The sequence below is a fragment of the Paramacrobiotus metropolitanus genome, unplaced genomic scaffold (assembly GCF_019649055.1).
Source record: "Paramacrobiotus metropolitanus isolate TYO unplaced genomic scaffold, Prichtersi_v1.0 Parri_scaffold0000016, whole genome shotgun sequence".
NCBI classification, from domain to species: domain Eukaryota; kingdom Metazoa; phylum Tardigrada; class Eutardigrada; order Parachela; family Macrobiotidae; genus Paramacrobiotus; species Paramacrobiotus metropolitanus.
Window position 1 is genome coordinate 396,765 of NW_026570236.1, and position 23,834 is coordinate 420,598.

Genomic DNA, 23,834 nt, shown 5'->3' on the forward strand with positions numbered 1-23,834 from the left:
CAAAATTAGTTTGAATTTGCACAGGACAGCATGCGAATGGACTTTCAGCTAGCTTCCGAGAGACACGCCAGTCTTCAAAAAAAGTTATTCACATTAAATTCTCAGTTGCGCTGGTTCTTGTGGATTACCTGGATTAACTCGATAGATCGCGAATTACTTTACACGTCACCGATTCGCCAACATTAAGTAAAATTATGGTATTCGCGAAACAGCACCTGGTTACACTTACTGTTACCATTCTGATATTTAGAAACGGTAAGGCAAAGCAGGACAATCTATTGTATGATGATCCCAATAATTGTTACAACTGCAATTATTTAATTTTTCTCTAACTAAATTTTAGTTCCCAACGAATTATTGTAGTATAATTGCAACATATAAAATGTAGAAGTTAATAGTACTTTATACTGTACATTGTATTTAAATTAATTTTTCTTTAAGCTTAAAGTACGCTTGCGGCTTGAGCGATTGCTTGCAGTTGTTAGCATTGTAAGATAATGTTTGTACAGAATTAATAGCTATCATCTAAGTACAAAAGGAGCTATTTTTAACTGGTTGCGATCTCCAGAAAATGTGTGTGGCATTCGCTGTTACCAGTGTATGGGAACGCAGCCGGGATGCTCGACGGAAACGCTCGACTGGCGTTTAGTGAAAAACCTTGAATGCCCCGATCCGTACGATGCTTGCGTTAAGATAACTGACACAGTGTTAGGTGGGTGGATGTTACGAATGCGGGACCGGTAATTCAGTACAGCATACGGAACTCTTGGTGAACATTCGCAAACCGTCTGGACACCTAGTTTTTGTGTCGGTTTGTGATGACACAAAGAAAGGAATCTTTCAGATTATGTTGCATTTCAGGGTCGAATTTGACTACACGCGGGTGCCTATCGACATTCATCAGCGTTCGACGGGATATTCCAGCGGATAAGTACGAAGGGTGTCGATTAGGCGCACACGACATCCGCTTGAATAAAGATGTCATTGTTTCGGAGCCGCATCAAAAGGTACTAGCTTAACTAATGTTCGATTGTCTTTCACCATAGTATGACGGTTTAATTTACAAAGATACCCTATGCACCCAAACTGGCAACGCTTGGTTGTTTCTGCGCTGTTTACGCGGATGCATCTGTAAGAGGTCGTAACATCACGTGAATGGACTTTTTACGCTTGCAGATCGTGGAGAGAACCCATCACATGTTTTGTTTCTGCTCATGGGATAATTATTGTAACAGTTCACTGCGGAAATGCACCACGGGGTTCATACTGCAGTGGTCATTCTTGCTGCTAATAATTTTCGGTTATTATTTGTAGCGATTCAGTTCTAGCTTACAGTATTGTTAACCCGTTAAATTGAATATTAAAACCGTGACGAATGATAAGCGTACAGTACTGTTGCTAACATTCAGTAGAAATAAATTATTACAATATTATCATATACTAGCATAAAGGTCGTAACCGCCCTTAGGGCAAGCGGGCGGCGGTATTTAATTTTCAATATGTAAGGCAGCGAACGTATTAAGTGTTTAACAGGTAAGCACTGAAGCTGCAGAACTGACCTTTGCGATTGCTATTATTAGGACTAACTGCAAGCAAACTTTCGGTTTCGCATACACCAAACACTTTTGATATTTTTTCACGACATTTTGTAGATAAATGATTTAAGTATACTGAAGTGAAACCCGTTTGTGGACTCGACATCCGGTTGAAGAGTTATAGGTGATATACAATTTCAATTGGTTTTTTAGCAAACCGGTTCATCATCAACAGTCTCATAATGAACCGGCATGTACAAATTTTCTGTGTGAAATATCTGTGTTTTTAACACGCATATCTTGAATCAAGCTAGAATTATCTTAAGAACGAGTTTCTGTATGAATTAATTTGAAAAATTGGATAGATTTCGATGATGTCCTGGAAGCGGGAAACCGAAATTACACACTCCAAAATTAGAAAAGTGCTTCTTTTCAGACGTGTTTGTCCAGTGCAAGGAATAACAGAAACTTTGCACAATTAAAGCTCGTGAAATCCGCAAGTAAGGCCAGCCAGAAAGCCAGTCCCTGACTAACGATTTAGAAGCTAACCTGATTTGATTTTTTTCTTGGAAGGGCGATGTGTAAGCTACCCTGAATTGTTAAACTGGCATATTTTGTTGACACCTATCAAGCAGCCAGAAATTATTAAGAAAAACTGGCAGACCCTCGCAAATTGCGCGGAAGAAATTAAACGAACTACTGTAAAAATAACTAACCTTACTTACGTGATTAAAGACTGTTACTAAGGTTATTTAGGTTATTTGTTCTGGAATACTTTTACGCTTAATTTTTACAATAAACCTGGCGCTTAAGTCATAATAAATGGTTTTTTCTTCAAATGCATGTTAACGTTTAAAATATACAGTACCACTATTAACTTCCTACGCTGCAGTAAATGCTACTACCCGGTACCATAGCAGCACTACGGAGCAATTCAAGTTTGCGTAACGTTTTTTCACACGAGTTTTCACCACCAGTCCCCTGTTGGAAAACGCTAAAGTGACCGAATTATTACAACCATAATGCCGCAAACGCAGCACAAAGCCCAACCACTACTTGTAAAATGGAATTTCGATTGTTTCAGTTACATTTAATGTTTTCTATAGTGTCGGGCTGGCACGTACGCAAACCCTTCCATACCCATTCCCTGAAACGAAAACGTTGCGAAAAATCCAACAACTTTTGTATCATGTGGTATATGAATCGCGCCTACCGAAAACAGCAGCAATCCGTGTTTTCCATAACATATAAATATTGCATATATTTCCATATTTTCTACTGACGGTCATTTACCAGAGAACGTTAAATTATGGTAATCGGTGTACTAACTTTTGTGCTGTCCGTTATCTTGAAACTCCGTAAAAGTTTTTAATAAATATCGGTAAGTACTAATTTAAGTGGTATTCAGTTCATCTTTTTATATTTTATTTATTTTTTGCACGTACCTAGATTATAGTTACCCAGTACCCGCACCCTGAGCAGGTTGACCACGTCGGACACTGGGAATTATTTTATTCATATTTCTTTATATGCAGAAATTAAATGTCTGACTTGCTGCTCCGCGAGCTCTGCTCGCGCAGCAGCTCGGCGTCCCCTTCGGCTCCGCCTTCCGTTAATAGTTCAGAAATACTGAACTGTGCTTCCTAAATCTTTAGTTTTTACTAAAAATAAATAAAGCAATGAATTTTGACAAATGATTAAAATGCGAAGTGGAACAGGTAAAACATGGTTCACGGTCACAGTAAAGCCTCCGTTTCAAGCAACAGCCAATCAATATTTCTGGTCCAACAGTAAAATTAATATTCTCACACCCCATAGACGAGCGGATACGTTAAACTCACACATACCGCTCTTGAAGGCGCAGTTATTTAACCATGAACTGCTTTCGCAGTTATTTTCAATTTCCCTGATTGGCTGTTGCATGATTCCGTAGACTTTGTATAGTAAGGTTTCCCAGAGCTACCTTTAAAACGTACTTCTACTCGTTTTCTCAAATCAAACTAATTTTGTAAAAACCTACTAAATTAGGGCTATCGAGTAATACGCACAGCTTAAAAATTGCCCCAAGAGGGTCGTTTAGCATGGATGCGCAGACAAGATCGCCACACCTCCTTTTATTCTTTTATTTTAATATATACTCGCACAAATCAAATAGAAAACGGCATTTTTGGAATAGTCACACAGTGCGAAAACTGCATAACTGGCATAGCTCAAGCAACATGTCTACAACTGCAATACTTTTAAAACAGGAGGCCTTTCACACGAGACAGCTGAAATATTCCAAATGTCCATGCGTAAAAGAAATGCCTGAAGTTAATATGTTTTGCAACTTGAGACACGAAAACTTTTCACACTATTTTAATTGGCGACGTTGGAAACGAGCACAGCTTAAATTTTCAGAAAAGTGCTGTTAATGTCGGCAGTTTAAAAAATTCTCTATCGAACGAGCCTGAATAATTAACAGTGCGGAAACCGGTTTGCGATATAGAAGACAAAATGATAAACGACATTGTTCTTGTTGAATGATAGCCGCTCTCACGCTGGATTTCTGTTCGACACTTCCAGAAGCTTTTGTGTTATGATTATGCACTTTTCAAATTTTAAGTTCGTTTGCTGTTAAGAATTTCTGAGTTAAAAAAAACCAAAAAAACATAGCAATTTAGCAAAATCTTTCAATTTATTTTCGAAATCGCAAGTAAAATCTTCTTACAAATTGATTTGGGATTTAATAAAAAATGTAGTAAATAAAATTAATTTATTATCGATTTTGTAAAACTTTGAAAACAAATTGTCGACAAAAATTTAACCGTTAAATATTTATATATTTTGCCATTCATGTGTTCAAGGTTTGCCGTGTAGCTATTGAATTATTTCTCAGGTCTTCAATTACGATAAAAAATTGGGCTGGCCGAAGCGTTTAAGTACGTGAAGCGGTGAAGCTAACGATTTCTCGATTACTCTGATCTTACTTGTCAAAATAACAACATTTACCAAAGTTTTCAATATCTCGGTCTGAATGGTTGGTTTTATGCTTGGCTTGAAAAGGTTAGTGCTTCCTATGCACAATAGAAAACGTGGCACCTGGCAGCCTTTTGTATCATTTTAATATGCAACGTGTATATGGCGAAGTATTTCAGATAAAAAATCGATATATTGCAACAGGTTTCATCCGATGATAATTCAGTAAAAATGTTCTGCTTAAGTGAACAGGAGCCAAGTGGAACTGGCTTTTTAGTTAGAAGTGCTGTTGGGTAGTTTGTCGAGAGCTCCTGGTCCCAATGCCTATTGTACGGAATCTTGTTCGATGATAATCACGAAGCACTGTTAGTACCCTTGCCACGAGTAGGTTATAAAAGGGACCCGCAAGCACAAAACGGAAATTATCTGAGATAGTTATTTGATTTGAAAGTTCAAAAATTTTTAAAAGATATTTAGGGCAATGAAGTCTGTTCTAAACATCCGAGGATACAATAATGATGTTTAAACAAATTTACAAAAATTTCTACATATCTATAAATATTTATTCGTAATATTGAAAAACGTTTTAACATAGTTAAACGTATTCAATAATGTTTTCGAAGGTAATTTAAATTTTTTTATACCTTTCAGAATAGTTTCGAAATACTTTCAAACATTCAAAATTCTTCTAAAACACTTAGAAATTTTACTTCTAAATTTAGATTGCGGCTAAGTTATCGAACTGCTGCTATGTCCCGTAAATATACGAAAGATCAAAACTTTGGATTGAAAGCGACCCAACGTTTACGATCGCCCAGTCTTAAGAACAGTTTTAAGTTCCGGGTACTTGTAGGCCAAAGGGTCACACGGCGACCTGAAGGTCAGGGTCGCCGTGTCTTAGAACCGCAGTTTCGGGGTGTCGTGAAACAAAGGTCACTAAAGGTCACTTGGCGACCCAAAGGTCTGGGTCGCCGTGTCTTAGAACCGCAGTTTCGGGGTGTGAGGAACCTGAAGGTCAAGGTCGCCGTGTCTTAAAACCTCAAAGTGCTTATATTGAAAAAAACGCGGGCTCGCTTCGCTCGCCCGCTCGAATATATACTGTACTGTGACCGTACGCCGGTACGCGTAATTTTATCGGAACATCTTTTATCCTGAAACATGGAAAAACATGAAGCACGTATTGCGGTAAATAATTGCCCTATGTGGCTGCTTTATATTCGGCTTGTTCAAAATCAATAATAAAAACTAATAAAAATTATTATCAAAGATTTTTTAAGTTTACGTACTACTACTCTGCAGTGACAGAGTCTGCAATACTGCACTCTGCAGCTTGTTCGCCTCCGGTGTACGATGACGTCAGCAGAACACAAGACTTCAACAGAGACTACTGAACGCCGAAGACAGCTGTTTGCAACTTTGCGCTTTGCAGACAGAAGGTTGATTTCGCAGAGTCACCACAGTTTACAGTTGTTAAATTGTTTGCTTTTTAAGTTATTGCTACTTTATAAGTAACATTTGAATCCTTGACAGTTGTTTTTGATATTAATAACACATTTTTGTGATTTGGTACTGTATCCCGTGGCCGTATGCTGAATTATTCCGGGTTTTCGAAGTTGAGCACGGTTTCCAAACATTCCTATCACATCAGCTTCTCTTCGCAAGCGTTTTTATCCTTCTTTCGGATAGCATATTCTACAAACATGAGCGGCGATTCGAAGAATCAAGAGAATGCAGGGAAGAAACCACAAGAAACTGATAATGCTAAGAGACTTTTGCAACAGGTAAGCAAAATCTCTTGAACGAGTGCTGGATGCAGCATACGCTGTAGGGACAGAACAGCCTATATAGAATATAGATACAGTACAATACGATAAGAGCTCTGAACTCGTAAAATTGATAACCGTCGATTATGAACGTTTGATTTTGCAGTTACAGCGAACTATTATTAGAGTGCTAAAGTGAAAAACTGAAATTCAGTGAAATAGTGAGAATAATCAAGTAAGGGTTAAGTGATAAACTGCAAGTGTTGACGATTTAAAAACAAAACTGAAACAAAAGTGTAGCTTGTGAAGATAAATTAATAATAAAAGCATTATTAAAATTCTGTACTAATTCCATTACGAGATTCTATTGTGAATTGTGTGTTTTTCGTTTGCAGTCGCAGTTTCGAAACTGGATCAAAGGCAAGTTGCATAATGCGGATTCAGTTTTGTTGTCAGCATTTTTAAAATTATGACAAAAATTTAACTGTTCTGATAACTGCTAACTTGCTGTATAGTTTATTTATTTGTAGTAACATGGTCACGATTTATTGCTTAAAATGAAATGCTTGTTCTTAGCGGACGGATCGAGTGAATTTCCGGCAGAAGCCAACCGCTACCATCTGTATGTATCCTGGGCATGTCCATGGGTAAGTGTCAGCTTCACATAAGTAATTGCTGTTTATACTTCGAGCTGTTAAGGAAAAGGTAATTTTTGTGCATTATGCCATCAATATTATTTTGGTCGGAAAACAAATACGGCATGTTTTCTACAAATACTAATCTGTTCTTGATTTCAATCAACTCCCGCAACTGAGTCTTCTCTAAGAGTTTCTGTTAAGATTTACTGTCGTTGCAAATCGTTATCACGACTGCTCCAGTATGATTTTTTGTGTGACTTTTCTGACTACAATTCGAAAATTATTCTTTAGGCGCATAGAACCATCATTGCTCGAAGTTTGAAGGGCCTTGAAGATGTTATTTCCATGACAGTGGTCGACTGGGCTCTTGATCGTAGCAAAGGTAGCTTGATTGCGATTGTATTGTTCTTTGTAGTGTGACTGATGTTGATTCGAGTATGAATTCACTGAAATTCGCTCAGCTTGTTCTGTTTGGTTTAAGGGTGGTCGATTAATCCTGGTGTAAGTAAAGAGTGGACGGCCGTGATTGCATTTATGTTCAATGATGTTCACAAAAAATATTATCTGACGGTGAACATTAAAATATTTTTGTACGGAACGTTTGCGATGCTTTCTCTGATGTGAGAGTAGGTATTAGAACAAGTGAAGAAGATTATTAAACGGTAAAGTATAATAACTGGAAAGTTTCGATGCTTGTATTTTCTAACTGCGAAACTATGTTTCTCATGCAAATTGTTTTATTTCGTATAAGTTAAATCATGTTTCAAATTTGATTACAGTATATTTGTTTTTAGCGACCGGGATGTACTGCTGACGATGTCAATCATGCGAAACTTTTGCGGGAACTGTATGAAGCTTCCAGTCCAGGTATAGTGTGAACGCAAAAATTCGAGTTCTTCGCATATGAATGTGTATGACAGTCGTGTTGTTGGCATCAGGCTATGACGGCCGAATTACGGTTCCGGTTCTGTGGGATAAACAGGTATGACAGTCGCCGTACCATAACTGCCGGCGTCTGCGAAATGTTTTCACCTCTCGATGTTATTGTAGAAAAAGACCATTGTGAGCAATGAAAGCTCGGAAATCCTCCGTATGTTCGGTACCCAGTTCGACGCTCTGAGCAAAACGGAGGAGCAGAAGAAACTCGATTTGTACCCGGTTAATTTGCAAAAGGAGATCGATACTATCAATGAATGGGTTTTCGAGTAAGAATCCTCAGTTCCTTGTTTTCACTTCACTGGATTTCGGCTTTAACAATGAAACTATCAAATTAATTCAGTTTAAAAGACGCAAATTGGTCTTCGATGTCGTATCCGGTACATTAAATTTTACAGAAACATCAATCGTGGCGTGTACAAATGTGCATTTGCAAAGACGCAGGAAGATTATGACACACCGGCAAAAGCGTTATTCGAACACCTGGACAAGGTAAAAACGGTTGAAACTGCGTTTTAAAAAATTACATTATATGTAATCTTTGATTTTTTTCCTGTGCAACAGGCGGAACGAATTTTGTCTAAGCAACGCTACATTGCCGGGAGCCAAATGACGGAAGCTGATGTCAGATTGTTTACCACTTTATTGCGCTTTGATCGTGTCTACTACGTGCTGTTCAAGGTTTGCTGTACTTTTTTGCTGGTGCAATAGATGAAGTTTTAACTCTGTTTGAAATTTTGACTTTTGTTGCAGTGCGCGAAAAAGCAGATCGTTAATTATCCCAACTTGTGGGGCTGGGTACGCGATATGTACCAGAAACCTGGTATCAAGAAGACCGTCAATATGGAACACATCCGCAAGCACTATTACACAACGTTCAAGGAGCTGAATCCCAACGCAATCGTTCCCATTGAGGCCGACATCAGTTTCGACGAAGCTCACGGGCGTGAGAAGCTGAGTGCATGAGTTAACAGAGAAATCATGACAGATTTTAATCTTTAATAAATCCATATTATTGATATAGTCGTTATTCTTTCTGGCGCATATGGTGTTGTTCTGATGTTGTTAAGCTTTTATTGAATCGGTTTTTATAGAGTGTTGGAAAAAGGTAGTTTTGTGAAACTTCTTCGAGTTTATTAAAGATTATTAGCATCGCGCTGAACTGAAGTATTCGTATAAATGAAATAAAACTGAAATCGGTGGACACCGGGTGCCTGTGGCTGACTGGTTGTATTATTTCTGTGAGGCACAGTTTCAAGATTACAGCTCTCATGGCGTGACCCAGAGGGTTTGTAGTCTCCTGTTGCCGTATCCGTATTTTGTACGGGTACACATGTTCTGCAGATCATCTGAGAAGCGGGAAGAGAACATTCTACTGAAGTACGAATGTGACAAGCAATTATTAATGATGTATTAACTGAGCGCTGTGCAGTAAAACGCCGAATAGTTAGTGCGGGTACGTAAAATCCTGATTTTGGAAGAACACTCGCAGGCCTCGGCGAACTGGAGAGCTTCCGCCAGTAATCCGATCAGTTAGCATATGTCGATAACATTAATATTATGGATTACAGCAGTCAGATTTAACCTATTTGGATGAATTTTGAATTACTTACCGTAGAAAAATATGCAGCTTCTGCGTTTGCAGCCTTATCGTTATTTCATGATCATGTTGCAGTACACAGTATACCATGACCGGCGTGGCTTTCATGTACTTAGATATAATATTTCTTTAACGATGCATATGCCTCTTGGAATTTCATTTTGCAGTGTTTCTTCCTTCGCGGTGTTTCCTGACTTCCGGCTGAACGCGTTACCAGGATTACGGCGCTTGCACTGCCACAAGACATGCCGGCTGCCACCTTTCGTTGAATTACTTGCTATTTCTATTCACTCAGCACTTTCGCAGCCAGTTGTACAAGTTGTACCTATCGCACTACACATACAGATTTTTTATTGATCGGTTCTTAGTTGCGGACGATGATGCAGCAAACAGCTGCACATGCTTCTAACATTCCTTAAAACTTCAGTGCTGGGATTTCAGTCCGCTGGGAAGTTCTTGATTCGCCACGAACAGCCTGTATTTGCTATCTAAAAAAATGTCGTCTACCGGTTTTCACAACTGGATCACAGGTAATAAATAACACGACTTCGATAGTATAGGCCCCAGCTAATTTTCTTGGTTTTTTCTGTATCGCAGCTGATGGATCAAGCGGATTTCCAGCAGCAGCCAACCGCTACCACCTTTATGTCTCCTATGCTTGTCCATTTGTAATTACACTAACTATGCATTTCATTGCTTGTACTTCTCAGACACTTATGTACAGTATTTAACAAATTGGCACTGCACAGCACAGCGTACTTACATACAGATCACGTTCTGCAGGCGCATCGGACAATTATCGGAAGAAGCCTAAAAGGTCTGGAGGATGCCATTTCTATGTCAGTTGTTGACTGGGCGCTGGATCGCAGCACAGGTAAATTAAATAATGTTACATTTATGATCATTTTTCATAGCTGACAGCATTAAGGGTGCTGGTTGATCATGAGAGCGCCTCTGTTGCTGATTCCAAGTGGGTATTAAGATTTTCTAGCATTGTATATATTTCCCTTTCTTCGCAGGATGGGCCTTTAATCCTGACGTAAGTGGGGAAACAAAAAACAATCTCGGAAAGAGTAAGATAAAGTTTTAACTTTTGTATTAACGGGATAAACCGGAAAAAATTATGAATGCAAGTTTAGTGTTTATGGATCGATAGCTACTCGTATCTACACTAATACTGTTAACGTTAACCATACGCATCACAGGTGACAGTTGGCACATCCCTTGTTCGTTTACAACTATTAAAAATAGATAAAAAAATTTTGCAGGTGCTACTTGTGTGTAATTTATACTAGTAAATGATTGGTAGTTAAAAGTGTTTATTACGAAAGGCCACAAATTAACAGATAACTATTGGTAATAAGTTATAACTTATACGCTTGTCATGTTTAACCGTTATTTTCTGGCTTATCTTGACTGTAAAGCATTGGATACACTGTACACTGTACAGTGTACAGTGTACTGAACACTTTGTAATTGTAGCGACCTGGAGCAACATCTGATGAAGTAAATCACAAGTCTTTGTTGCGAGAAATTTATGAAATGGCTAGTCCGGGTACGTAAAAACCTGTATAGATATAAATGTGTGCGCAAACGCACTTTAGCTACCCAAATAGCTTTCAATGAGCCGATACAAATACTAATGGTAAGCGAAATTCTCCCATTGTGTACAAACAGGTTACAGTGGAAGAATCACTGTGCCGGTATTGTGGGATAAACAAGTAAGCCCAACGATACAGATCATTATGGTGAAAAGTTGTACGCGCAAGATAGCCACGGCCTCCCTGCAGAAAAAAACCATCGTTAACAACGAAAGCGCTGACATTCTCCGAATGTTCCTCACCCAATTTGACGATTACGTACTGCAACAATTCTGCCCAGAAAGAACTCAACCTCTACCCAAGCAATCTCCAGAAAGAGATTGAGGCAATTAACGAATGGGTGTTTGAGTATGTCAGCAGACTGTACTTATAATTGTTAGAAGTTAACGTTTTTTTAATTAAAGCGCTTATTTTACAGACATATTAATATTGGTGTTTACAAGTGCGCGTTCGCCAAAACCCAAGAGGAATACGATGTACCGGTAAAAAAATTATTCCAGCATCTCGACAAGGTACGCGATTAAAGCTTGATTCCAGACCAGAATTTAACGCTCATTTGTATTGGCTTTCTATAACGACATACCCGTCATACCTTCCTTCAGTAAATAATATTTACCTCTAATAATTGTAAGTTGATCAACCTTATTGTTAGCGCTAATTATACTTGTGCAGGCAGAAGACATCTTAGCCAAGCAGCGCTTTTTGACCGGAAGTCGGATGACAGAAGCCGATATCAGGCTGTTCACTACCTTATTGCGCTTTGACCGTGTCTACTACATCTTGTTTAAGGTATGCAATGTAGCGGGGTGTTGTTCTGAAGATAATTCTGTAATAGTGTTTTTTTTAGTGTAATATTCTGTGATAGTGTTTCTGTTTTTTTTGTTTTGCTGCCGCGATAATTATAATTACTTCGATTTCAGAGAATTTTAGTATTACACCTCAACTTATGACTTATGTTGAGATTGTTCAACCCTTATTTGTTGCAGTGTGCCAAGAAGCAAATAGCAAATTATCCTAATTTATGGGGATGGTTACGAGACATGTACCAGGTGCGCGACATAAGGAAGACCGTCAATATGGAACACATTCGCAATCATTATTATACATCGTTCCAGCAACTAAACCCCAGCAATATTGTTCCCATTGATGCCAACATTGATTTGGATCAATCGCATGGAAGGGAAGCGGTGGGAAAGTAAAATGAGCAAGAATTTATGTTGCGCAGACAATAACCAAACCTTTTTCATTAATCCAAAATTTACAAATAATTGGCTCTAGTTATTTCGTTTGGAGCGCTATTGCGTATGAGCACTTTTCCTGGACATTAATGCAACGTTATTGATGTTACTGTACTAGTACAAGTATCACTAAATGCTGTACCAGTTTTGGCGCTCAAATTTATTTAAAATCTTGAATGACCTGGAGGAGCAGGAGCTTGTATGGTTTTCAATGTATTTGCACTTTTAACGTTAACGAACGATTTCACCTTTGAGATTATCTATCATGTAGGAGTGAGTAGGTTTTTCATGTTCTTCGTTTAGCATTTGCATATATGTATATCTATATTGAGATCGCATGGCTAATAAATATCATGTACAATTTATTGAACAAGAAAGATATACATGAAAGTAGAGCCAGGCAGTCATACTTCAACAGCGAAATTCCAAAGAAAAATGTTTGTATTCCAAGTTAACCACAGTGAAAAAATTTCAGTTCCTTTAACTGGCCGGCCGTTGCCTAATATTCAAAGCTCATGCTACTAATACCCTGGTTGTGTTACGATGATTTCGGAATAAGATGGGGGATCATCAGAATAAGGTGCTTCCGTCCTTTGGGCATTCTGCAAAGTTTCCTGACCTTTTATAACACTTACGAGAGTACAGCACATAACGCCTGTTCCGAAACAATTCCGCGCCAAACAATATGCCGCAACGGCAATGCCGGCATTTGCCGATGCGAAGAACGCTATTAATGCCACTTCCCAGTCCCGGATCAACCCGCGAAAATACAGTATAGTGCACAGACTCATCGTTGTGGAGAACACAACGGCTACGCGACAGGTCGTCGCGGGACATTTGGTTTTACGGACATTTCGTCTGAGGACAACTCGTTTTTGTGGCAAATAGCCATACGACTGTTCGTTGCCATAAACTTGTCGATAATTTTCTGGCTCCCCAAAAGCCGTGCGACCAAATGTCACATAGCAAAACGGCTGCAAAACGAGTTGTCCCAAAACAAATTAGCCGCTGCGACGAAAAACATGTGGCGAAATGTCCCACGACGAAATGTCCAGCGACCACTTGGTCTGTCACGGTGGAGAACACTACTGAACTCAGGTTGAAAATCAAGACGAGAGCATAAACAATGCTGCATATTGCGCAAACACCACCAATCACAACAAACCAGGTCCAGAAGTGATTAATGTGGTTGAACAAAGCTTCGCGGTGCTGTTGAGAATTAATTTGCCCCACTGCCAACCATGCACATATTACGGCAATTACGACGGCGATGTCTGTCGTCATCAGGATCGTGCGTTGCATGTTGCTCAAATAGCCTTGACCTTCCGCGGCAGCTGTAGGGATAGTAACTGCAAATATAAGGATTAAAAATTCTGTGTAACGCTCAAGATTCAATGTGGTACTATTACCAAAGGTAAGCAGAAATTCGACAGAGAGGTAGCGGAACAGAAAGCTCAAACCGATCCATTTCAGTGTAGACCTGGCTGTCTCCACAATAACATTCGTATACAAACGGAGCAATTCGGGAAAGCTATTCCGATCTAAACCATTGTCGACGGCAGTTTGAGCGCCTATTTGACCCAAATATCTACCAATCGATTCGAAACTCAGGCCAGCCATGTTATGAGCAAATTAAAAACAACGATACTGAAGAAATTACTGTGGACAGTTACTAATTCGACAGCTGCCTGTAAAACGGGATATTACAGCATGATATCTAATATTTGAAATCCTCTACAAAATTGAAATTTAACTAAATTTCGTGTAACTTTGTGTACACATATCAAGCGTACAATACGAGCAAACGATACTCGTTTTGTTGTTGTTATTATCCTTGTTTTACTCAAGCAGCTAGAGCTGTGCCTTAAAATTTTTAATGATCGGTTGCAGTTTTGTGATTCGCTGGCAGTCTAGCACAGTTTTCAGGTTGACTACTGGCCTGCTGTCGTTGGGTGCCACTAGCAATAAGAAGCATCATACTTTGTATCAGCGTACGAGAATAAAAACTTATTTTGCCGAGAGCTGAACCTGTACTAAGACAAACAAACAAAGTGTGGAATGGGGATCTCGTGCAACAAACATATTTTTACGTCAGCCAAATAGGTATCTTAAATTCTGAGACGCCGATATGAGCCCGGTACGTATAAGAAACGAGTTACTGTAGGCAGTTATGAACCTGTCATTGATGATTCACGTGCAGTAGTCGGCCGAACCTGAAGTGCAGCGACGATGTTTTATGTTTCGCTATTCGCGAGCAAATGTTCAACGATCTTCTTACTTGCCGTCTGAGTTGCCGACAGTATTTTATTGTAGTCTTTCCATAAGTTTTGCTCGGGAAGATATGAATATAAGCAGTTAATACTGCAATAATGGAGCGAAGCTACGGAAACACTGATCAGCTGTCAGTTGACGTTACCGTAAGGTTATTAGATGCCCACTGCGCGAGTTTGCTCACCTGGGCTGGGATCACCGTAGCAGTGCAAATTCTGGATTATTTTTCCGTTGGCCAGTGGTTCTTACCAGGTAGAATTTCATTCCTGTATCTTATTTTTACAATATATATGTGAACAACAATCGCATTATATTCATTCAAACCGGAATCGTTATGGTTTAGGTGAAGTAACCAACTCCAACGCCAGCATATTTCAATGGTCAACGTTATTGACGATTGCGAATCTCGTAATTATCGTATCTTATGTATTTCTCAATCTTCACGCGGTTCTGACTGGTTCTTCGCAGACCGCTCATAGCGGCACCTCGACAGATTCGGGAAGTCCAGTGCGGTCCAAGGTGATAATCACCGGCATTTTAGTGATATCCTTAGCGATTGCTTACGCCGGCATTTTCGTTGTTAACTCACCTGTGGTGTTGGAGATATTCAAATCGCGCACAAACGCCGGAATTGCCGCTTTAACTGTTATCCTGTGTTTTCGAGGTGTGATTAGCGGTTATGCAACGTTGTTGGTTGCTTGTCTGATGTCCTTGCATACCGGTGCACTGGTCGCAGTGTTTTTCCTAACCACATATGCGGCACAATCCGGTCTGTGGTGGGGAAGCACTCTGCGTTTGCTTGCAGCACAAAATCACAATGCCACACACTTTAAACAAGGAGCTTGACCTCGTTCATCTGCTTATTAAATTTACAATTATGTGGCAGGAATCGGTACTTGCTTTTGCCGTACGTTTATTAACTGCCAATGATTGTGCTTCCGACATCACAAGGATTAGAAAAATTTTCTTGTGTCAAAGCCGGCATTAAATTGTTTTTTGGTCCCATATTGTATAGCATCTCGGTAGACATATGAAAATTTCACGGCATCTTCACGAACCATGCCAGGCGCTAATGCTAATCATACGGTCAAAATAACGAAAATAATTTTGGAGCCCAGTTCTTACGAAATGGGATTCACAACTTCCCACAAATCCACGCAAGAATCGGGATCCGGAGTAGAAACGTTTTGGGAATTCACCATATATGCACTACTTTGGCTTTAGATAACCATCGTTTCCTTAAGCTTTTTCTACTTGAAAACAGTCCGGTGATACCTATTCAATTAATTAATGACTGCTATCTGCGGAGACTGGTGGTTCCTCATCACGAAATTTCGACTTGAATTGGTTGTGATCTATTATGTGGAATATTTTTGTTAATTTTTGATTCTTATTTTGCTGTGTCAGGATTGTGAGCACTTCGTTAATGCAGGGAATAGGATAGTTCCTCATATGCAGGTGAAGTATCCAGAAAGGTTTCCCGGATATTGTTTACGCCTGCCCGCAGTCATGGTACTGCTCCGGTACATGAAAAGTACTACCTTAAAGATTGTGAAACTGGCCAAACCGCAGTTTATGGCTATCGCCAGCGTAGCAATTGTGAGAGCAGTACCCCGGTGCTTGTATTAGCATAAGCCAAGCTAGTAGATAAATATCGAACATCCATGCCTTGGCGCTTCCGCCAGATCCACAGAATGTCGGGAATAAGACGGCCAGCTAGGAAAAACATGGCATCAATATCGCTGATGCTGACCATAGCAGCATATACGGCGCAGGCAATCAAATTGACCTTTCCGATAAACGCAACTACCGTCGTGTGGAAGTAGACATATTTGGGGCGTTGTAGTTGACCCCCGCTCAGTTCGCATTAAATCGAGTTTCCAATTTGCACAAATGCAAATCCCGAGGACAACGATGTTGAGTAGCCACAACCATAGCCCTGTGCCGGGTTGTGAAATGTGACGTCCATCTTCGCTAGTATCATCATTATTACCTCTAAAAAGTTGAAAACATCTAACGTAAACTTTGTGACACTTGCGATATTCACATATGCATAACTAATAAGTAATAACCCTGCACGCTCGAAAATCCAGCTTCCCTTAAAAAACCTGTAGCGGCCATACCCTGGGAAAATAGGCCCGATAAAAGGAATTAAACGAGGTGCTAATACTGCAGCTGTTGTTGCCCAGTATAGTCCTTGACCACGGCCAATAAGACCATCGCCATGTTGAATCAGATAGCGGCCGGTGCAGTTGTTCAAGGTTTTGGGAGTAGTTCATAATCGATCCCGGCCCGGTGTCCTGCAGTTACGTTTTTATTTATCAGATTTTGGTTAATTCAGAGCTCGGTATAGGCATACAGCTCAAAGCATTGGAAGTTGTATTGTATTAAACAGACGTCAGACGCATCAGTATGAAGCATCCGGCGCATCACAGTTCTTATTGCTGTTTTTCGGTCAGTTGGCTATACGGTATGCTAGAAATAAATAGCGTTTGCATTTTTTTGCCCAAGGCAAGTGTTGTTTTTTTCCTGTGACGCAGTTACTGGAAGCAAATGCAATTGTTCCATCGGGTCTATACTTCTATACATAAATCATTACAATTACTGAATCCTAGCAGTACTGATCCTTTGGATGCCGACATTGATTTGAATCGCTATGGAAAATATCACCAGCATGGAACAGAAATTACTGGGAAATAGAACGGGCAACAATCTCGGATCGGCAGAATTAACCAGCAATAGTTTTCGTATAGGTAACAAGCAGTGCAGTATTGTAAACAACAGTATATAATGTTTGTATTCCAAAGTAATCGACTTGAATTGCGCTTCCTTTGGCGGTCAGATTCCGGCTCAGAATTTCAGGATTCAGGTCAGATTTTGGAATAAGACAGGGAAATCATCAGGAAAAGTGTGAATGTGATAGCGAAGTACATAGACACATTTTTCGTATATAAATTTTCCCTATGCAAATGACACACAAACAAATTTTTCGCTTGCCTTAATGGTTAATATATGCCAAAACAAATTTAATTATTTTGCCCCCTTATCAAGTTGTGGTTTATCAGGAACAAAAATCATGTGACGCAGTTTTGAACCATGGTCGATTAAATGGTACATAAATACGAAATTACGAATCAGGCACAGGGTCTGTCATCGTGATTTCCGAATAAGAGGGGGGATCATCAGCATATGGTATTTCGATCCTTTGGCCATTCTGCAAAACTTCGTGAGCTTTTAAGGTGCTGACGACAGTGAAACACATAAATAAATCCAACAAACAATTCCGCGCCAAGCAATATACCACAACGGCAACGCCGGCATTTGCCGACGCGAAGAACGCTACTAATGCCACTTCCCAGTCCCTGATCAACCCGCGAAAATACAGTATGGTACACAGACTCATTGTTGCGGAAAATATTATTGAACTCAGGTTGAAAATCAAGATGAGAGCATAAACAATGCTGCATACTGCGTCAACACCACCAATCACAATAAACCAGGTCCAAAAGCGATTGATTTGTCTGAAGGAAGCTTCGGGATCCGGTTGCTGTGGAAGATTAGATTGCCAAGCCGCATACCGTCTAAATATTATGGTCAATATGACGGCGATGTCTGTCATCATTAGAATCGACCGTTGCATGGTGCTCAGGTCCTGACCTTCCGCGGAAGCTATGGGCACATTGACTACAATATATACAGAATTAGAAATTTAGTATAATACGGAATCATTGAGCTTAATACAATAATTAGAAGACCTTTACCAAAGGAGAGCAGTACATCAAATGAGAGGTACCGGAATACTAGACTTAAGCCGATCCATGTTAGTGTAGGCTTGTAGCACCCCAAAAGCGTAACTGGAAGTGTGTGAAGCATTTCGAGCATAGTGCTCGAGGTTAAACCGTTTTGGGAGGCACTCTGGACAAAATTTTCGCCCAGATAGCGGCCTATCGATTCAAAACTCGAACCAGCCATGTTACAAGGAATCAAAACCGGTGCAGACAAAACTGCTGCAGCAGCTTATCCGAAATGTCTATAAAAGCAAACAGTGACATGTGCTGCCTAATACACAAATCATCTAAAAATTCAAATTTAATCAAACTCGGATTTTGTATACACAAAAACAGCAGGCACAACACTCGGATATATAAATGTTACGATAGCTATAACTTGTGATGGTCGATACGTGACGAGCAAAGCCTTAAACCAGTACTAGTACTCGTACTGTATTTGATCGGTTGCAAGTTGCTGCGATTTGTTCGGCCTGACTATAACGCTGGCCTGCTGCCACAGTGGCACCAAAACGGATGCTAGCGTACTTGTACGACGATACGACTGCGTACTCGTAAAAAAATGAATAATTTTGCTTTGGGCAAATCTTTATGCAAAGGTACGAACAAGCACACAAAACGTGGACAGTCTGGTGGATCTCGCGCAAAAAAACACCGTTCTTACGTCAGCTGAATAGGTTTATTGAATGCTAAGAAGCCGACGCGAGCCGCATGACGTTTTTAGCTACAAATCTGTCGGTAATGAGTCGCTTGCAGTAACCAGACAGTTTAGCAACGAAGCGTATACAAAGTATTTCTGGCGATCTGAAAAAATATCCAACAATTTGCCGACAGTCTTTTTATCATTTCTACGTCTTTCTCGGGAGATGCATGAGTGAAGCGTGAGCTAATGGAGCAAAGCGACGCAAACGCTGACCAGTCATCGACTTCCGTCCGGAATGGATTAGAAGCGAATTCCTTTAGTCTGATCGTCTGGGCGGGCATCACCGTAGCGCTTCAAATTTTTCATTACTTCTCGAGTTGGGCTGGGTTAACATGGTATTTGCCAGGTAAGGTTTTGCTGCTGTTGATTTGCAGTTTACATGTACGAATAGCAAATGCAAATTTTCCATGCATTTAACTGGATTCGTTGCGTTTTATAGTCGACGTGGCTAACTCGGACTCCAGTGCACTGCAATGGTCAACATTACTGACGGCTGCGAATCTCGTACCTATAGCCCTATTAATAGTTTTCGTGTTATCTGGCGTATTTATGCGTTCTGCTGAGTGAGTCACGAAAAAACTGATGTGGTATAGACCTTTGCAAAGCGATTCACAAAAGTCATGTTCGATGCGGACATGCTATCGTCCACACAGTACTTATTTATCTTGATCAGTACAATAATATCCGCGCTTCAACGACAGATTTATCGTCGGTACACGAAAATTGTATCGACAACAAATATAATGTCGGAAATAGGCACTCCAAGCTGGATCGCACAAACGGAGGCAGTAAGGACAAAATTGATGATAATCGTTAAGCTCCGTTCATTAATATCATCATCTATCCGAGCAGTTGAATATTGTGCTCGTACTAGTACATGTTCACCGTGAAAATTCTTTCTCTATAATCTTCCCTATAATCTTACATCTTATTAGGTTTTGTTACGCGTACTTTTGCCCGTTTAACACAGGTAATTACTTGTACTACTGTATTAATACTACCAGTACATGATACAGTGTGAATGATATCTTTACTCGCGCTCGTATCTCGTTTTGTCACCTTAACCTCGCAAACTCAGAATACGTGTAATTATGTTTATAATGTTATTAGTTTATTATGTTATTATACTATCGGTTTGTCATCGAAACTAATCACTGTTACAGCTGCTCAGATTATAAGCATGGAACCGAGCCAATAAAGCAGGTCACACAAACACAATGCTGGACCATTTCAATCTGTCATTGAACCGGTGTCTATATATCTATGCACATGCGATGATTTTAGCTGATTTAAGGCCCTAAAATTAATATTAACAACATTCTGTGGATTATCTTGAAAAGGTGTTTCAAGATTTCTGTTTTCAGTATTTCTATCTGCAGTACAGTTTTTATCTATATTGTTTCTGTCGTCCAGACTGATACACCTACAACAAGTCAAATACGCACTTCGTTGACTAGGGGAGTAGCAAATATGGATGGTTCTAGTTGTGCGCATTGCACCGTCAGTTCGTTAATGGCTAATTGCATTGAAATTCGAAGTTGACTAAATGGACGCCAGCGCCCATCGACATCGTCATTTTTATCCATTGAAAACTTTTGCACGTCTCAAGCATGACAATCGCATTAAAACCTGAATTTTCATTTTTTTTTAGTAACGAACGGAATTCTGAACGTTAAAGTAGTAGTGTTTCTCGAAGAAGCACACGCTGACACAATGTCATGTCAAATTACCTGGAAATAATAATTACAGTATTTCGCAGATTCGCAAACAACATTACTTAACGCCCGAAATCATGTATAACTGTATAAGTCATAATGTGTTCACGTCCCCGACCAAACACAAATTCGTAAATTAATGGTATTCGCGGTGATTATTGGTAGTGAGACTAGTGACCCGATTAAAACTACACATATTTACCGCTAAAGGTACATTTTTGTTCCAGTACAAAAAATGTCCGCCAAAACTAAAAAATGGCGTTGAGCGGACGAATTTGTGTCTTACAGGACAAAAACGTAACGATTTAAGGGGTATTGTTAATCACACGTATCACGTGTCCCTAAACGTACGAAAAAAAGTGCTGAACAAACTATCATTGACACAAAAACTTTTAATAGTTTTTGTGTCAATGTCAAAACTATCATTGACACAAAAACAAAAACTTTTATCTACTTCTTTTACTTGGAATTAATCCGACAAGCTACTGGGAGCTGGAACGGCGGATAGGTTACGGAGATCCGATGCGGTTCAGAATAACTATCACTGCCATTGTAGTAATGTTATTAGCGATTGTCTACGCCGGCATATTTTTGGCTAACTCACGCATATTACTGGATATTTTTAAGTCGCGCACGAGCGCTGGGGTTGCCGTTTTAACTACTATTCTATGCTATCGTGGTGTGATTAGCGGTTATCTAGCGTTGTTGGTTGCTTGTATTACCGCGTCCCCAAATATCGGTGTGATGGTCGCAATATTTTTCATGACCAACTACGCGGTACAATCGGGTCTGTCCTGCAGAAGCATTCTGCGAGAAGACGCCTGATCCATTTTACTTGTTTACTAAACAGGATTCGGTAATCCTTATTTATCAAAACGTAGTCGTATAATAACGACTACCCGCGCTGACCGGTGCCGTGATTACTGGAAAATGGAAATTAAAACAGAAAACAGCCATAATTTGCGATTACTTATTCGGTTTATACTACACAAGAGTCCGTTTATGAAGTAACATACGTACGGGAGCACCAGTCCGTACGAGCACTGAGCAGGGTTCCAGAATTATTTTAATTAACAATTGTAAGTATTTTTAAATTTGAACGTATGGTTAGTAATACTAGAGCAGTCTTATCCATGGTTCCTGAAGAGATACTGCCCTAATCATCACTACGTTCTTTGGAAAAATTTACACTACGTACTTCTATGGATCTGAAAGTAATTTATTGCCGGTATCTACGACACAAAAACATTTGTTCTTCTTCTAACCAGGTAATGTCGCATAGCTTTAAGTTTTGACTGGAATATGTTCTGCTTTTTTTATCGTAAAGCATTGTTTCTGTCACGTGGTTAAAGATTATGAATTTATTGCGGGGTATATAAAGTTGTAAAGCGAGCCGATTTCCGAACAACTACTCGAGCAGTCATGCGATTAAGTACGAAGATCATCACGAAATTCTGACAGCACCAGATTTTTGAATTTCATATAGAGAGTATATTTATTGGCGTGGACCATTATTACGGCCGTTAAACTACCGGTATAATTACAGCAAAGTGATATAAATAACCTAAATTGTGTGATTGTTTGATGATTGTTCGAGTTGTAGAAAGTAGAAATTATACCTTATCATAGTGAGCAGAGGTTGTCATATACATGAAAAAAAGAACGTAAAGAAAATATTTTACATATTTATACAATCAGTTTTGTTGCGGAAAAGGCTGAGCAAACTGCGCGAACATTTGGCTGATTTCTTCGTATGCAGGTGGATTCTCCATAAAGATTTGCCGCTTATTGGTAGACTCTCCAGCAGGCATGGTATTGCTTTGGTACATGAAATGTACCACTTGAAAGATGGTATAACTGGCGAAACCGCAGTTTATTGCCATAACAAGCGCAGAAGTTATGACGGCAGCGCCCGGTGATATCATTGCAGCAATCCAGGCTAGTTCATAATTCCGAATGATGTTTGGGCACATCCACAAGGAGATAGCAAGACACACAATTCCGGAAAACATGGCTTTCAGGTTGACGATGACCATGACACAGTATACCGCACAGGCAAACAGATTGACCATTCCATTAACCGCAACTCTCTTCGATTGGAGAGCGATATATTCGCGATTTCTGTTTGCCCATTGCTGCACTGTTGTAAATAAACTGAGCTCCCAGTTCGCACAGTAGCAACTCCCGAGAACAGCGAGATTGGTTAACAGCAACAATATTCCGGAGAAGGGTTGTAATACGACTATGGTACTGCCGTCTTCGGTTGTACCGTCTGTAAAATGTTAAAACCATTCGCACCGTGTATTTAGTTACATTAATTGCAATATACGGGGTAGTAATCCTGCAAACACGAAAAGCTTAGAATTCCTTAAAAACCGTAGTGGCCTCACCTTGCGAAAATAGACCTGAAAAAAGGAAACGAAGTGCGAATATTACGCCTATTCCTGACCACCATGTTAGCTGCCCGATAACACCACTGCCCGCTGCGAAAAGTTCATTTAGATAATGCTGCAGTTGTTCAATGTTCTGGCGGTTATCCATAATGCAACCCGGTCGCGTATGTGCAATTAATTCTTTGAACTGATTAATTTAATCCTTCCAGTTTCCTTCACAATTACGAAAAGCAAAACGTCAGGCGCTGTATGACTTCATAGTTTTTGTTGTCATTTTTTCGGTCAGTCGGTCACGCGTTCGCCGCTTGGCTAGAAATAAACAGCGTTTGCATTTTTCCGCCCCTGGCAAGTTTGTTGTTTTTTTATATGACGCACTTACTAGAAGCAAATGGTTTTTACATTGGGGCCTTTTGGATAATTATGATCATGCAGCACTTTCATACGGTGGCAATATTTATACGAGTATATCTATTTGTAAAACCTTTGTCTGTTGTAAACTTTTGTCTGCTGCTACCTGTTGATGGCTTGCTCACACCCATCGGTTTTAAAATGAATTTTCTTTTACCAATACTCGTATATAATCGAAAGACGAAAGCAATAATCAGCACTGCGTGCCCAACAGCAGATAGTCAGGAACAACATATGCGTGGACCATCCAACAGAACAAGGAATTCTTGTGAGGGGCACTTTGTGCT

The 23,834-nt window shown here is 39.8% G+C and overlaps 8 protein-coding genes across 9 annotated transcripts; 5 read left to right on the top strand and 3 right to left on the bottom strand.

The window, feature by feature from the left end:
* The first annotated feature begins 29 nt into the window (after positions 1–29).
* LOC129585411 (uncharacterized) lies at positions 30–1,314 on the top strand. Its single transcript, XM_055478074.1, has 4 exons — positions 30–255; positions 569–712; positions 862–1,007; positions 1,177–1,314. Exons 1-4 carry the CDS (start codon positions 195–197, stop codon positions 1,312–1,314), a joined length of 489 nt encoding a protein of 162 aa, XP_055334049.1. The 5' UTR covers positions 30–194.
* Positions 1,315–5,888: 4,574 nt separating this feature from the next.
* Positions 5,889–8,986, top strand: LOC129585217 (glutathionyl-hydroquinone reductase YqjG-like). The gene is made up of 11 exons (XM_055477817.1): positions 5,889–6,274; positions 6,652–6,676; positions 6,833–6,903; positions 7,186–7,276; positions 7,376–7,395; positions 7,689–7,761; positions 7,833–7,876; positions 7,945–8,099; positions 8,229–8,322; positions 8,395–8,511; positions 8,584–8,986. Exons 1-11 carry the CDS (start codon positions 6,080–6,082, stop codon positions 8,794–8,796), a joined length of 1,098 nt encoding a protein of 365 aa, XP_055333792.1. The 5' UTR covers positions 5,889–6,079; the 3' UTR covers positions 8,797–8,986.
* A 414-nt stretch (positions 8,987–9,400) lies between these two features.
* LOC129585155 (glutathionyl-hydroquinone reductase YqjG-like) lies at positions 9,401–12,689 on the top strand. The gene is given in 11 exon segments (XM_055477738.1): positions 9,401–9,960; positions 10,028–10,098; positions 10,214–10,304; positions 10,450–10,469; positions 10,913–10,985; positions 11,108–11,151; positions 11,221–11,283; positions 11,285–11,379; positions 11,450–11,543; positions 11,704–11,820; positions 12,018–12,689. Coding segments are annotated over 11 exon segments (915 nt in total). The 5' UTR covers positions 9,401–9,926; the 3' UTR covers positions 12,231–12,689.
* Positions 12,631–14,107, bottom strand: LOC129585157 (uncharacterized). 2 transcript variants are annotated; one of them, XM_055477739.1, is made up of 3 exons: positions 13,679–14,107; positions 13,345–13,618; positions 12,631–13,064 (listed from the first exon to the last, which is right to left on the bottom strand). In XM_055477739.1, the coding sequence occupies exons 1-3, from the start codon at positions 13,887–13,889 to the stop codon at positions 12,791–12,793; spliced, it is 759 nt and encodes a 252-aa protein (XP_055333714.1). In that variant the 5' UTR covers positions 13,890–14,107; the 3' UTR covers positions 12,631–12,790. The 2 variants fall into 2 exon arrangements, with proteins under 2 accessions (XP_055333714.1, XP_055333715.1); XM_055477740.1 differs by having other exon boundaries at positions 12,631–12,871; positions 13,435–13,618; positions 13,679–14,105.
* Positions 14,108–14,391: 284 nt separating this feature from the next.
* Positions 14,392–15,543, top strand: LOC129585329 (uncharacterized). The gene is made up of 2 exons (XM_055477971.1): positions 14,392–14,792; positions 14,884–15,543. Exons 1-2 carry the CDS (start codon positions 14,639–14,641, stop codon positions 15,384–15,386), a joined length of 657 nt encoding a protein of 218 aa, XP_055333946.1. The 5' UTR covers positions 14,392–14,638; the 3' UTR covers positions 15,387–15,543.
* A 1,523-nt stretch (positions 15,544–17,066) lies between these two features.
* LOC129585307 (uncharacterized) lies at positions 17,067–18,783 on the bottom strand. Its single transcript, XM_055477943.1, has 2 exons — positions 18,302–18,783; positions 17,067–18,224 (listed from the first exon to the last, which is right to left on the bottom strand). The coding sequence occupies exons 1-2, from the start codon at positions 18,510–18,512 to the stop codon at positions 17,668–17,670; spliced, it is 768 nt and encodes a 255-aa protein (XP_055333918.1). The 5' UTR covers positions 18,513–18,783; the 3' UTR covers positions 17,067–17,667.
* Positions 18,784–18,972: 189 nt separating this feature from the next.
* Positions 18,973–21,686, top strand: LOC129585185 (uncharacterized). The gene is made up of 3 exons (XM_055477777.1): positions 18,973–19,377; positions 19,471–19,547; positions 21,191–21,686. The coding sequence occupies exons 1-3, from the start codon at positions 19,218–19,220 to the stop codon at positions 21,569–21,571; spliced, it is 618 nt and encodes a 205-aa protein (XP_055333752.1). The 5' UTR covers positions 18,973–19,217; the 3' UTR covers positions 21,572–21,686.
* Positions 21,687–22,306: 620 nt separating this feature from the next.
* On the bottom strand, positions 22,307–23,406 carry LOC129585184 (uncharacterized). Its single transcript, XM_055477776.1, has 2 exons — positions 23,137–23,406; positions 22,307–23,018 (listed from the first exon to the last, which is right to left on the bottom strand). Exons 1-2 carry the CDS (start codon positions 23,285–23,287, stop codon positions 22,441–22,443), a joined length of 729 nt encoding a protein of 242 aa, XP_055333751.1. The 5' UTR covers positions 23,288–23,406; the 3' UTR covers positions 22,307–22,440.
* Between the last annotated feature and the right edge of the window lie 428 nt (positions 23,407–23,834).